This window comes from Battus philenor, unplaced genomic scaffold (genome assembly GCF_028537555.1).
Source record: "Battus philenor isolate CCGP_79_NKW_IND1 unplaced genomic scaffold, ilBatPhil1.0.hap1 SCAF_3, whole genome shotgun sequence".
NCBI classification, from domain to species: domain Eukaryota; kingdom Metazoa; phylum Arthropoda; class Insecta; order Lepidoptera; family Papilionidae; genus Battus; species Battus philenor.
Window position 1 is genome coordinate 13,088,718 of NW_027181693.1, and position 16,210 is coordinate 13,104,927.

The following is a 16,210-nucleotide window of genomic DNA, read 5'->3' on the forward strand; positions in this document are numbered from 1 at the left end:
TCGAGTCAGTTTATCCATATAGAATCTTTATACCTACAATCAGGGTCGTGATGAGGACGATGTATATTTTACACGTTATTAAACTGAAGAAAAACAAACTGCCTGTCCAATAGCATTACTCGGGTTAATCAAGCAGCGGACAGAAAAAAAGATCATGGAACAAAAACCCAGAAATGATTTATTAAAGATGAATCGTGGCCAGTTCACATTGAATTCGGGAATCGGTTGCGGCTGGTTTTTTTTTTGCGCGGAAGTGCTAGGCTTTTTTGCACAAATTACGAACAAACGATTATTAACAACATATATATTATTCAAGTACTTTTGTTGTGGAACCTATATTAATATAACATAAAAGAAATACGTTGCTAGATACATTTTTTCTTAAGTAGCTATTTATTACGATTAATTAATAGATTATGTTTAATTTAGACCAATTATTATTTGAGTTAAAATTAATTTATAAATGTAGCTGATATTTAATATACGAAAATATAAGGTATTATAGATAGAAAATGTTAAACGCTGTAGATATACAATATAGCTATGTCATAAATATTATTATCATCATCATATTAACTGATAAACGACCACAGAAAGGCACAAGCTTCCCCCAAAGATGGTCAGGACGACCAGCCTTGCGCTGCTCGCACCCACCGACTTTCCCTGTCCTCAACTATATCCTCAATCCATCTAGTAAGGGCCCTATCCACGATGTGTTTTACTCACCGCCACTACAGATGAGCTTGGTTCTTCTATGGATGTCCTAATTTCTTATTCGATCTCATAGCGAAGCTCTGTGCATAGCCTGGCTATTTATGCACATACATTTTTATATTTACATATAATATCTACTAATGTGTTCCCGAGGTAATTGCATCTTGCTAATGTGTTGCTAGTGTAATCAAGGAATAGAGTTATTCGACCGAAAAAGTGTAATTAGTTATAACAAATATGTATTGTTTATTTTCATTCTGAAGTTAAATAGATGTCTCAAAATCATAATAATCATATATTATTTATACTGTCTATAAATAGAATACAGTTCGATGTTTTATTCCATTGAAAGTATTTTATCATTTTTATTTATTTGTTGGAACTTTTAAAGGTCCTTGTCACTCGGATATACGAGTTCGTTCTAAAATGTATTTATATGATATACGTTTTTAATTTAAATTTCTGATATACACTACAACCATTAAATACATTAGGCGGAGTGTAAATTAAAAGAAATCTACAAAATATGCGTTATATCATATAGACTGGACTTTATCAAGGATTAGTGGACTTAGAAATGACGTAATACCCGTGCAAGTTTGTCCCCTTACACTCATACGTGAGAAGGGAAAATGTGAATTACTTACAAGTCATCAACTTGATTGTTGTTACTTATGTCAGTCATTAAGAATGCTATGATGACTGCTGTTAGTGAGTCAAGTATTGTAATTGAAAAGTTCCCAGATCACACTCAAGGAATTGCGGTTGAAATTTTTTGTTTAGCATAACATATCATCATATATCAAGACAACATCTACCGCTGCACTTTATATTGTTGCTGAATTATTATTAGATAATTTTAAATTAAATAATAAAAGTTATTATCTGCATACTTGTATATAAACAAAAAATAATCCCTATTTCTTTTGTACGTGCTATGACTTGACAATAATTTTTCTGAATCTATACACATTTTTTTGTTTTTAATGCTTTCTGGAACGTTTATTTTAAAGAACAGAAAAATTGAGCAAAATCTGAATAAACTTAGCGCATTTGACAGTTTGCTGTGAATTTCACGTACAGTAAACTAACATTGTCACGTAATTTCTTTATACAAAATTAGAATATATTTTTGATATTTGTAGCATATATTTAATTTTCTCTAGGAATATGACAAGAAAATAACTCAAATTGTTTCGGGACATCTCGAACGAAATATTTATTATAAAGTGTAAATCTTATAGTAACAAAAATCTTTTATGTTACAAATTTCTAACATGATCAAATATGACATTTCTTTTAATAGAGTCCGTTAAAAATTAATAACCATGCTGTATTTATCCCACCGTGTTATTTATTTCCTTAACGACTTAAAAATTAAGGGAAGTAAAGATGCGTTTACAGGGAGCAAAATGACAGCATTTGTCAGAATTTGTTTATATACTATACTGTTTTCACCGGACAAAATGAATTTCAGAATATGTATCACCAATCTATAGTGCCAGTGTGATAAGGATGCGTTTACATCTGCCGATGAACGAACTCGCACAATAATTGTTTCTATTTATGTTTTATACTATATTACTTATCGTATGTTTATCATACATATGTTAGAATAGAGCAATAATTGATATTTTGATATAAATTATTTTTATTTATATTCTTTGATGGTAGACTATTTCAACAAATAAAATTTTCCTGTTTTATCTTAATACCGCTCAGAGTTTAATTATAATTTACAACTTAATACACTGTAATTAGCACAATAGAAGAGGATTAAGGTGACCTACTAGAAAAAAACAATTCAAACTAGAATAAACATAATGTGAGAATGACTAAATTGAATTCGTATTGTGAGAAAACAATTTGTGTATAACGGTTACGTTATATTATTACTAATTAGCATCAAATGTTGTTTGTGACGTCATAGTGCTGTTATTTGTTTAAACAATAGCTGGTAAATATTAGCTGGTGTTATTAAAAATTTTATAGCAACTTATATAAGCAAACTGTTTGATATGTGTTTTTGCATTTTAGTATATTAGAATAATATACAAATAATATTTATAAGCTTTAGTAATAATTGATTTAATTGATCAATTTCATCATCATTTCGGTCATAGAATGGCCACCGCTGGACATAGGTATCTTCGTCCAACTATGGATTTGCCGGTCTGTAGTGTGGACACCACAGTCCTGGATTGGACTCCAGAACTTCAAGACTCTGGCAGCTATCTGCTTAGTGCGCCATGTGTATTACCATTTAACCTTTTATTATTTTGATATTTTACACTCATGATATTGTTATGTATAAGTAATGTATATCTGTTCATCAATAACAAAGGAATCATTTTAATAAAATTAACATTATTCGTAGTTTCAGCTCATAGGTGCCCACCGCAAGACACAGGTCTCACCCAAAGATACCAATTGGAGAATATATCATAATTGCCACACTTGGCAGGCGGGTTGACAATCGCAGTGTGGTATGTGGAGGACGCTGTTGTCTTACCTCAAGAAACTTGTTTGTAAGCAGTGGCAATCCTATATTATTAATGCAGAAAGTGTGAATTACATTAGATAACGTAACGCGGCAATTGAATTCACGACCTACGATCGCAAATTTCAGTCCTTCCGCTAAGCTACAACTGCTCAATATTATTTATTATTACATCTTCGTTAAGGAGGTCAACCTACAGAGTGAACAGATGACTTTGTTAAGGTCATCGGAAGATGCTAGATGCAGCCCAATGTTAAATGGTGTTATTGGAAAGTTATGGTTAAAGTCCTGGTTGAAATGACGTTGTACTAAAATTATTATACATAAGTAGCTCATGTAGTATTTAAAGTATATATATATATATATATATATATATATAATTTCAAAATTTATTCTGTATGCATATACGGCAGTGTATAAACGTTCTGGTTAAAAGTATTAAATTTTTGATCTAAAATTTTATTAGCTATTTTTTGTCTGTAATTTATTTGGACAACTGGCTGTATGTATTATCGGCTTTGTATTTTAAATTTAAAAAAAAAAACTGTAAATGTCAACCAATTCATGAATCCGGTTTTGTGGAACACAGTGTATCGAAAAAAATTGTTTTAAAAACCCAAGTCGAAATTCTCCTCGAACAAAAAATTTATTCATCTCAATGTCACACAAAGAATAAAAACAATGCTATAAAAATAATATTTAATTCACATATAATTAATGAAAAAACTATATGTAGAAAATTACCTTGGCATTTCCTCTGATCGCGGCTATTTAGTGCCCGTCAGTGTACTATGTATCATATTTTATAACTTGATAAGTTGTTTATAATTATACTGACAGATATATCTAAAATTGATATTTTCTGACGCTCACATGCCGTGATAATCGGTAACATGATATAAATATATCTTTAAAAAATCCGCATCGAAACTTTAAGTAGCAGATTTGACAAAAAATTAATATCCACTCATTAGCAATACGCGTTTGTACGTCTCCACGTGTAAAATAAAAGATATAGAGTCGTTCATAATGAAAATATAAAAAGAAGAAACTCGCCTATTAACGGATGATTTCGCTTTTGGTTATATTTTCATTTAAGATTTTCTTAATGTCACCTTCATGTTGTCAGAGACACGTAGACCATTTAGAACTTGGCAATTTCCGAAGTTTATATTATTCATAAACAGTATTTCTTAGCAACTTTTATTTGTATACATTTATCATTTATTTATTCTTTCCTTTCTACTTTTATACATAAGAAATTAATTAAACTAACGGTTTTATTAAATAGAAATCCAAGTGTAAACATAATCAGTATAAGGGTTTTTATGAAAAAAACATTCGATTACCAATGTGGCTTGCATTTGCAATGTCGTTAAATAAATCGCAAAGGGACTACCCTTGTGTATTCGTAGTAATCTAAAAAATATATGTTTTTCATATGGCGAATTGTAAGTCCAACCTATACACTTGTGTTATAAAAACATCAACATTATTATTTATACACCAGAAAATTTAACTAACAATTATTTGTATTAAAAGAATTACAATAAATATTGCGTTTTGTAAATGACTTTTTTATTATTTATTACGTGTCGATTATTGATTATTCATAGTTAAAACAGGACAATGTTCGCTAGGATAGTTAGATGTAATGTACATGTATCTTTATTATATTAGTCGTAAAACAGAATATTGTGTGAAAATTTACCTGGTGGCAGCTTGGATTTGAGCATGTCCATAGCGACGACGTTGATTACTAGCACCCATATCGGACACTCCAGAAGATCAGCATCTGATTTGACGAACGCTACAGCGCTCAAGCATTGCGTCTCCAACCGCCTTCGATCCGGGTAAGAACGCCTGAGCTCACGGTTCACATTTGACTGGAATTTCTTCATGTCGAACAGCTGGGAACAATAGTAAAGAGTCAGAACTTCTTCCTCGTTTTAAGATTTCCTTATGACGTCACAGTTGGTCTAGAGCTCATCCGTTTTAGCATCATATAATACCGTTATACTGCTTTAGCCAGAGAATTTTTTAAAATATGTAGTCATCGGAATTATTACGTTTTTTATTATAGTGTTTTTATGTTACATTATTTATTAAATCATAAATCATTGATCTTTGAATACGTTGTACACAAAATTAATTGAAAGCAAATGAGCTATACATTCATCTGCTAAATGCTGTTTCACTTGAAATTATTCTTTATAGGTAATACCTGTATATACATAGCCAGTTATTGATTATTATATTAGAAATACCTGTACTGAAATTTTAAAATTTAAAATACTGGCTATCGAAGATACCGGATAAATTGAAAGAGCGACAATGTTATTATGCAATAGGAGCACATCTTCTGTTATCGCGGTCAGTTGCATCAAGATGTCCATCAGAATTCAACATGACATCGGACAGAGAAAAAAGAGTTGTCGATGGTATCTACAAAAAATTGCCGCCTACGCTAATGATAAGTCATCGGGATAGGGCTGTCGGTATAATAACTGATTTGTTTTGGAGAATTTTAATTATAATTGCTGTACACATCTCCTTTGTTAATTTAAGAACCGAAGGTGGCGGCTCACTTTAATTGAGAAAGTTCTCGGAATTTAGAGTGAAGTTAAACAATATACACCCGGTACAACGGCTTGATGGATTAAGCAAAACAAAATAAAAAGGCCATTACCCTTTTATTTTGTTTAATAATTAATGTACATATATTATAACTTTACTAAAGTATGCTAAGAAAAACAAGTTAAGCTTCAAAGGCACTATTTATTGCAGTGGTAAAAACTTTTTACTTTATTACACACACACACATATATATATATATATCTACTATTTAAAAAACTTTAACGTATTTTGTAATAAACATTTCATTTTAATCTGCTGAAGCATTATGGATGATACTAAGAAAATGATTGCGTTATCAGATGGTCTAATAAACCTTACTCCGGTGACATACAAGATGAAGAAGACAACATTGTTTTTCTTTAATTTACTCTCAAGGGAACTAATCGTGGGAAATAAAAAGTATCGCACGAAAAAGAATCACACAGATCAGGGTGGTTACAACACACTGTACAGTGTATAGTATTGTAACTGTTTCTTTAAAGAAAACTGACCGATTCTTGTAAATTTAATGGTCAAAATAGCAGTACGAATGTAAATTTAGAGTATCAAGTTCATGGGCGTATTGGTACGTGATTATCGAAAATATATTTACAAGTATAAAAACTTACTATTATTAAAGTTCTGTTTATATGGCTATTGTATAGACCGTTGTAATATTTTAAAACATATTTTTTTGTTAAACTATTATTCACTTTACACTAAAAGCAATGTATTTACAACTGGTTGTATACAGATGATCTATTTTGTGTAATTTGTCAGTAAAAATCGATAAACTTTTTACACCATTTACAAACAGCCTGTATAAAGACTATTTTGACATAAACAAAAAAAAATTCTGGTAAAATTCATCATTCGTTTAACTTATAGCTATACAGTTTGCAGGGACGGATAGTAAACAATAATTCATTTTACTACGTAGTAATCCGTAGATTTTAAGACGAAAATATTAAGCCTTATTTAAAGAAAAGGGTTTACCGTGTATCAGTTATTTGGCAGCAAATTATTTATAGATTTTTAAAGCCTATGTAACCAATCAACTGTATATATTTCAATCAGTTATTGAATGTATAAACTAATTCTTTTTGAAAGCGCTCGCAAATTGTTGCAATATCTAGAGTACAGACAAAAAGCACTTTGTTATCTGAGTGTTCGCTTTCATTACTCTCAAGGAAACAGCTTAAGATACAAACAAATAAGTGAGGCAATGACCATTCTTTGCCTTGCTTAATAGCGCTATCTTCTCTCATTGTTCTTGGCTGCTGCTTACGTAAAAGCTGGTATTTAATGGTGTATGAACTACTAACGAATATCTCGTCTAACACACTAGGAAGTGAATTTTGTATTGTTTGATTCGACCTGATTATTTTATACTGTTTCCTACTTCGCAACGTATATTTATTATGTACAAATTAAGAAGTGTAATAACTAAAATGTATTTTCTAAAATCATCTATAAATAATTGTTAAAAGAAGCGTAAATAAAAAAGTGAATATGAAAAACAATGTGACGTAACAAGATCAAAAAACGAACGCCGCTGGGCATTTTGATAATTTCGAAAGAACGTCAACTAAAAAGAAATTATGTAGCAATGCCACGGTCAAGACATGGATCGTGCTCGGACGTAAAGTCGTGATGCACAAGGAATTACCACTGCGCCATACAATGCTTCTCGCATTAGTGGTGCTCCGAAAGTTAAATTTCTACACAAATTATTGTCTTAACCGCTAATGTACGACTAAGAAATTATAGTACTCAAGGGCGAGTCTAATTGAAGTAACAATAAAATAATCTAAAAACACAGGGCCGAAATAGTAAAATATTTTATTGCATTGCATGTTTAAATATATTTTTATTTTGCAGTGCGATTAAGGTAAATTTGTATTGCCATCACGATTGTAGGAATACTGATCAGATTGTAAATACAACACATGTGGAGGAAACAGCTCGAACGTGATAGAGATGTAATACTTATCGATATTCTATCAACTGCGCATTCAAGTTTTTCCAGTTAAGTTATTTACCGGACAAAACGACTAGTAAAAACAATTTACTTATAACTTTAAACGTTGACAGGCAAGTATACCTTCCTTGTTGTAAATATCAACGTATTTAAATGAAGAAAGCGAGCATGAAACTCAGATTACGGGAGCAGCTAAGGAATTAATTGAACAAGTTTCGACATACACATAATGTGCGTTCGTCTCGAAAAAAATTATTACTGGTAACACCCATAGCTACGCCTACTAAGCTAATAGCCTTTCTTGTAAGTAAAAAAATGTAGTAAACATCGCTTAATCTAAATTTTAAACGTATTATAATTTAAAACCCATCGCAGAGAATGCAGCATAATATACACAATTAGTTTTGGTCACTATATTTTTTTATAGCTAATTAACTATAAAACATTTAAATGTAACATTTTTAATAAAATTTTGTAACGTCTAAGCGCCAGTTAATCAAATACACAAATCGTTTTTCACTGGCTATATAAATAAAATAATTTATTTCATCTTATGTTTGCACAATTTTCTATTCCATTATTAAGTATTCATTCATATTGTCGACTGGACTTTTTGGGATAAATTACACAGAGTTGAGGTCGATAGTTTTTTGTATCCTATTTTAGTTATAAAGAAATGATTATGTGTACTTTAAAAATGTATAGTAATCACAAGTTCTGAAAATGTTTCATTTTAAGACCAAAATGATTATTTCAGTTTTAAGTACAAAGTGAACTATGTTATCATCTGATATTATAACCATTTAAAATACATAGAGGTAAAAATAACTTACTTTAAATATCTTTTCTTGTTCCAGTGAATAGCCAGGTAGCTTCATAATGTCCTGACCTATTGCAGTCTCTTCGTTGTTTGTAGCTGCCGTACTCTTCACAAACACGCTACTCTTGGAGTAGCGTCTGATGAGTATGTTACCTGCATCGTCCATTTTGATTTTCACGCCCTGATTAAAAATGATAATATCATTTAAATTTATTATTGTCAAATTCCTGTTTTAGTATAGACAATTCATCGTTTAAGCCTATAGATGCCCACTGCATGGTATAGGCTTCCTCCAAAAATATATTTATAGGTCGATATGCTATAATCTCGTTTAGCAAGTGGATTTGCGATCGTAGTGTAGTATTATGGTAAGCAGGGAACGCTTCTGCCCGTCCTGTGGAAACATGTATGAGAGTAGTTACAATCATATACAATTAATGAACAAAGTATGAATTATATAAGATTGTATTCCTGGAATCGAGCCCGCGATACGATTGCATGTCTCAGTCCTTTACCGCTGGGCTAACACTGCTCAACAGACAGTTATTAACGGGTTATTGTGATATCCTTAAGCGTTATGTACAAGGTCAGTTTTTTTTTAGAACGAATCATCGTGTATTGGTTTTCGTGTATGACGTGTCAGGAGAGCTTAACAATAGAATAGGATCTATTAACTTTTGACCTATGATTTCATTCACCTTTATAAAATCCGAAATGTTCGGGGTATACTTATGCCTTTCCTTGAAAACTTGTTATATATAATCCTAATGATAGATCGTTAATATTCGAAAAAGAGTATTGATTCTATAATTGATATCCAAAAGAAAAATATCCAAAAACTAAACTTCATATTACACCGGTTTAAACTTCAAAACAAAGAAGAGATTATTGTGATTCTCATGTAAATTATGTTCAAACAATTATTTTTAATATTTTTAAAGTTATTACAAGATTAGCCTATTATAAAAGGCACAGGACCCTTTTTTGCTTATTCCAGAAAATAATATGATTATACTGTCCCCAAAGTTCGCAACCGTTTATACCAATGGGGACAGTAAACCTGCCCGAGGGCGGTAACCTATTTACGGGAGAGCTTGCCTCTGTCATCTCTGACAGCAGTACTCTTTAAAGCGAGTGCCCTGTGCGGGAACGCGTTACTTGACTCTCCAAGTAGGCTATAGAGTTGTAAGGCTCATTCTCTTCGAGTACACAATCAATAACCTTCGCTCAGGATGCCAGACAAGCTGACTCACATATAATCTGGATATGGTGTCGGAGTTGTGGGCATACTCATTTTCAGATTCCCACTTAAAGATCTGTCTGTAGTTTAGCTACAACAGGCTGCAGTGGGTATTATTTAACATATCTCTTACTCAGCAGATAAGCATCTGAATTGCTGTAACTGAACACATTGTCAACACTGTCTAAAGTGGCAGTAGGCGGGGCATATTGCCGTTGCCGTTGGGGCCGAAAAGTTCTTGAGAGGCGACCACAATTCGGCGTAGACATAGTTGAGTACCGGTCATCGTGACTATTTTTTGAGGAGAGCTATACTTTGCAGTGGGCGTTCATCAGGTGAAAAGAAGTATAAGAATAAGTATTTATTTCTTATAGAGAAATTTGAAAATATTTATAGTATATTAAAATGGTACAACTTTATGTTCACGAAAATTAATATTCGTTTTTTAAACTACCTTTTCGATGTTGGTAGACGATGTCTGTGCACGAATTTAAATCGATTTTTTGTTCACTGACGTGTTTACGAGTTCGGGGCGTATAGTTGGCTGTACCGGGAAGTGTAGCAACATTAATGAAACATAGTTAATTGTCGCTGGTTGTTTCGAATGCCGTAGGTTCGACGGGCCGTGGATAATGAATTCGTGTAGAAACTAGTGGACTGTTTAGTCACAGATAATATATTATTATAATGGTAGTAAATATAAAACTAGTGTAATAATGAAACTAGAAAATACACGATGCTTCCATATTTAAAACTTTTTAATTTGATTTTATTTATAACAGAGCAATGACGTTGGATTTAGCTTACTGGTCCTATAGAGAAACTATGGGGGAGGCACATGTCCACCTGTGGACATCTTACGTCAGTAATTATGATGGTGAACAGAGTGATAATTACAACAACATTCTACTCTTTAAGTTACAAATTAATTAAAATAATATTTTAAAATATCTTAAGAAATTAGGAGCATGCAGAGGAATAATGGAGAAAAAAGATTATTAACTCACACTGGTTAAAAATATGTATGAAATGAATTTTAAAGCGAAAACAAAATCGTTTGCCGTAAAATCTTGAGTCATATATCCTTCTGGAGAAGTAATAATGTCTAAACGATTTAGTTGCCAACCTTCACATGAGGAATACTAAGAGATTAAAAATGTAAACGTTAATGATTTTCAAAATGGCTTTTATGCATGAATAAATGAAATAAATTTTCTTGTGTCAAAATATTTTTATATACTTCACTGTAACACACCACTGACGTTTACTGCGTCGTTTGAATGGTATCAGTGCGAATAAAGTTGTGCGTGCTTCATTTATTTTTACATGTAAACTAAACCTTATATACCAATTATTAAAATTGGTTTCTGTAAGCAGTGTAATTGAATTTAAATTTAGAATTGATAATTTTTCATTTGGACATATGACAACTTCTTAATATACATACATAAAATTTGACATGTTAAATTTCGAACTTTTGGACATCAGCTCTTAAATTTTAAAAAAAAAGATTTTTTGTTAGGAATTTGAATCAGCGTAAAAGTTTACATTTATATATCGGGACAAAACTCAAAATTAAAAAGTTAAGGTGATCGCCTGGTTGGAATAATATTTATTGAAATAAGTTGTGGGCAGGACTTATCACTGTTTTTAAATTTTTTTTATTATAAAACAATAACTAATCTTCTTTAAATATTAAAATGTGTATAGTATAATGGATCTGTCAATTAAAATTTTCTTTGAAATTAACTTATCGACATTTGGACAAAACTTAAATTATTATTTCGAGTGTATAGTATGTTCGGTGCAAATGTTAATCAGTGATTGTTGTTTTAGCATTGGTGACATCAAACTATGTGTTACGTAACCGTGAGACCCATCGAAGTAGTCATTAGGGCTAATAGCAATTGTTATTATCTACATGGTTTCGTATCTAAGCAATATTCAGCTTATATATAGAAGAAATATTAAATCGATAGTCTTTTTAGAACGAAAAAATTATATCTTTTGTTAAGAATTCTTTAGGAAACAAATAATGGATCTGTAGAACTTTATTCACTATCATAAAAATTGTGTACTGTAAATAAATCTTTACCTGTCCTACGTGTTTTTTCACTTCTTCTGTCTTCGGATCTCTGAGTGGGTTATCAAATCCGCAAAGGCCGATTCTGTAAAGATAAACACAACGTTAGCGATGGCAACAAAGGGTTGTATTCATAACACGCAAATCGTATATTTTTATGTTATTTCTGCATAGCTTGGAACGTATCCAAACGAATTTAGAATAACATTAAAGTAGGAAAAACCGCATATAAAAATAAAATGCCATTTGTGACTAACACAGAAAAAATAATGTTCTTTGAATCTTTGTAGGTATTGCTAAAATTTTAAAGCTTAATCGGATAAATTAAAATACGTTTATATGTAATCAAATTAAATAAAGGAGTATATTGACGACGAGTTCGAATATTTTTATTTGCAATTCAGTTCTCATGTAACAAATTAAAGAATGACGTCTGAAGAATTCGTCATTGATCAGAATTACATGCACGTGCAGTATCGGAATATTGTTTTCTCAAAACCGTTCTTCGGTCTGTGTTACCCTGAGAACGACTACGTGGTTAGTTCATTGATATTCACGGTGTGATGGTTGGTTCCTGGCGACGCCTACTGATTGGAAATTTCTATTCGATTCTTTAAGTATTGTTTGAGAATACTGTGTTTTCTAATCACTTACAGAGGCGTTAACTCCTATGGTTTTGTAAGCGATTACCGTACAATTGAAAGTTTATCCATTGAATTTTCTAACCGTGATGGGAATTATGATGGTTAATCGCTTAAAATTGATTGCCACACATTGTGCCAGGCCATTTATTTCTCCTAGAGAGTAAGGTGGTGGTCTATGCTCGGAGCTCCTCTGCGAGGCCGAATGAAATGTGAAGAGACCTGAACAACCAACGTTTCCGACGTTGCTCGAAAATTCAATTGGTCGTTTGAAGTGGAAATGGGCAGAACAATTTGCTCGTTAATTTGACAGCTATTGAGTGACGATAGTAGACAAGGAATGGGTAAGCCAATGATAAAGTCAGGTTTGCTGGAAGTTGTAGGATGTGAACAGCCCAATATCGGTCATCGAAGCGTTCTTAGGGGAAGGCTTATTCCTTACAGCGGTCGTCAACAGGCTGGCACAAAGAGAGGATTAAAAATGTTTACAATGTAAGAAACATTGCGAGATCGTTTTAATATTCAAAAATGAATCAGTTATACCTCTGGAATGAGGAAGTAAAGAATAATTATAAAACCAGGACTTCATTCTCAGACGACGGCAAAAATAAGATAGAATAACACGAGAACAAATCAATTTGTAGAACGTATCGATGGGTCGTCGAACCAGTAGAGACGGGGAACGGTGAACGGCAGCCTTGAGGCGTGACTTGTGCCGGACCGGATAGCTACTGTCATTTCTCGCGCGTGGCGCCATCTACTTCAAACCGATTGAATGATAATTTTTTTACAAGTTTAAAGAACGGTTCATGACCTTTACAAAAGCCATTTGGTGTTTTTAATAGTGCTCTTGTAGATAACTTATTTTTAACGTCAGTTATTATACAAAATTATAAGAATAACGTAAATAGGCAAAAATACATATCTACTTTATCGAGTTGATAAATTTAGCAGGAGAGATTCAGTTAGACATGTTGTTAAATAAATTGTCATACAGCCGTTAGGTGTCAAGTAGGTCTGATGGCATAACAGCACCAAATATAACAATCACATATGTGTCAATGAATATTTTGAAAATCATCCACGACCGAAACGAGGGTCATGCGTGATCGAAGTCAAGGCGACGTCGCTTGATGAATTGCTTTGAAACAGTGGACTCGTTAATTCGATATTGTTCCGTTATCTATAACAATTACATGTTATTTCGTTATTAGCTGTTGCAGTCACGAACTGAATAATGAAATGGTGGTTCTGGCATGTAAATAATAGGCTATTTTGTTTAGTAACTTGCAAAGCGTAAGGCAACGATAGCCTTTACAGTTTGTCTATATAATTATATTGTTAAATATACCGGGAGGTACCTAAATATTACGAAATAAATATTAAAAACTGTTATCAATGAAATTCCTATTTATGATGCCGTATTTGCCTTATATTGTGATAAGTGAATGTTCACACTAATGGGCGATATTTAAAATCCTCGAATTTTCCATTTTTTTAAATAGGTTAGCATGTCGAAACGCTGTAACTTCGGATAGTGCCGATAGATGGCGCTGGTAATGTGGCGCCAGCATCGACTTCCCCATAATTTGTTCGAAGCAGATTATCTTGCAAAAGGTCACCTCTTCGTTAAATTGGGTGTTAGTTTATAATGAATTGTCAATAACCCCGACAGTATATGTAAAATATGTAAGTTTCTTTAAGCAGTGTTCAAAATCGATAAATCAATGAAATGTGAAACAACTAAAATAAAGGAGCCGGATTTTAAATTCAGCATGAAGTATGTTTTAAGCTATGATAATGCTTTGGAATGAATTACTCTACTACTTTATTAAACATGTTGTGAAAGCAATCACAAAATAAAATAATTGTTTGTTGTGGGTTCAACTCAGATGATTTGTTTGGAATTCTTGTGAGTTTAAATTGAAGAATATGCTATAAGCAAACTCAATTTGATTCTAGTTTTTTTTCAACCGGCAAGCGAGGTAACTGCAAATGCTTTTAAGTGGATGGATGGATACGCTTTCAGCGCAATATGTAATCCCTCTGTAATAAATGTAACATACTGCAGGTAGCAGATATGCTTGAAATCTATTTGAAATATAGGAAGTGAGAAACTGAGTTACAAATTATGTTATGCATAATTCAATAGTGTTGCTATATATCGATACATTAAAAACAATTAATTTGCGAATTTTTATTCTATATCAAGTTTTTACAAATAAAACAAATTAAACTTATATAAAAAATGAAATTTAATAAGGAATGAAACGCAGAATAGAATTCTTTAAGACTATTATGATAAAGAAAATTAATATAATAAAAATAATTTTTACTAAGTTTATTTTTCGTAACATAAATTAACATATTAAAATGAATTTTATTCTTTTTTTGTTATGAATTGTATTTGTATAATTTTTATTCGTTTCTAGAATTTAATTGGAAACGTATATAGGCACTTATTTAATTTACCTAAATTTAAACAGAAAATTAAATAAAATTGTCGATATCGATAGCCCTGGGCATGACGAAAGCACTTTCGATTACGGAAGTTGTTGCCTCGAGCGTAATCTCATTGAAAGTAAAAGTCGATGGGAAGGTACTGGATTTGCTTCAACGAGGCCTATACAGTTTCATTAGTGTAGTCATATATTTTTTCTTTTATCTACCTATTTTAATACTGGATTCTTTTTAATTTACGTCATTCTTTTTTGCAAGTAACAAATTATTTAGTTTTAAAATCTCAGCAAGGCAAAATTCTTAGACTGCACCTTTACAAGTGAAAATTAACCGCCATATGTGTTGTAAGGCGTGAAATTCGAATAAAATTCCCCTAAATCTACATTTTGTTAATATTTTATAAAGAGTAAAATAAAAAATTCACATCGTATAATAGTAAATAAATAATTTTCCCATGCACAGCAAGGAATGATTATCCGTTATTAGCTGTCAAACATTTGATGTCAATCAAAACAAAAGAAGGGCTTGTTAGGATGTAATCAAACAAAAAATATCGTGTAGCATACGGTATTATCATAAAAATAATATAGCATTGATATTTTTTATTACAATATTACTAAATCTTGCGGTATTTGAAATAAAAAAAATATTTTTGTTAGTGTTGTTTAATTATAAAGACTTTAATCTTTAATCAATAAAAAAGTTAACAAAGAATTAGTCAAATGTTGGATTGCCAATAATCTCTGATAGTACAAAGTTTGTTGGAGCAGCTGTATTACTTATAAATAAGTCTATTTTTAACTTAGAGTTTAGTAATAAATATCGTTTGTAAGCGAAAATAACTTTATAATCACTGTAGAACCCAGTTTCGCCAAACAGAGGAGGACTTTTCATCTTCTATTTATAGATTATGTATGTTGAATTACATATAAATATCACGTTATATCAGCTAATGTTACATAGAACAGGTTTTTATTGGATATAATATTATAACTATGTATATTTGTATAAAAACTATTAAAGTAAGTTAATATCGCATAAATAAATATATCAGATGTATTAAGTAATTATTAAACAAATTATTTCTAAGCACTACATGACGAATAAAAATAGGCTCATTCGAATCTTGAAATATGTTTTAACAAGCAATTGTAA

The 16,210-nt window shown here is 31.5% G+C and overlaps 1 protein-coding gene across 4 annotated transcripts in view; it reads right to left on the reverse strand.

Moving 5' to 3' along the window:
• exp (expansion) overlaps positions 1-16,210 on the reverse strand; it is a 179,451-nt gene that overhangs the window by 18,008 nt on the left and 145,233 nt on the right. For all 4 annotated transcript variants that reach the window (XR_011107717.1, XM_068770237.1, XM_068770238.1 and 1 more), the window contains exons 4-6: positions 11,967-12,039; positions 8,645-8,812; positions 4,926-5,124 (exon numbers count right to left, since the gene is read on the reverse strand). Coding sequence is in view for 3 of the 4 variants with exons in the window: in XM_068770237.1 (XP_068626338.1) it covers positions 4,926-5,124; positions 8,645-8,812; positions 11,967-12,039 (440 nt within the window). In the remaining variant the exon portion in view is untranslated. The remainder of the gene's footprint in view (positions 1-4,925; positions 5,125-8,644; positions 8,813-11,966; positions 12,040-16,210) is intronic.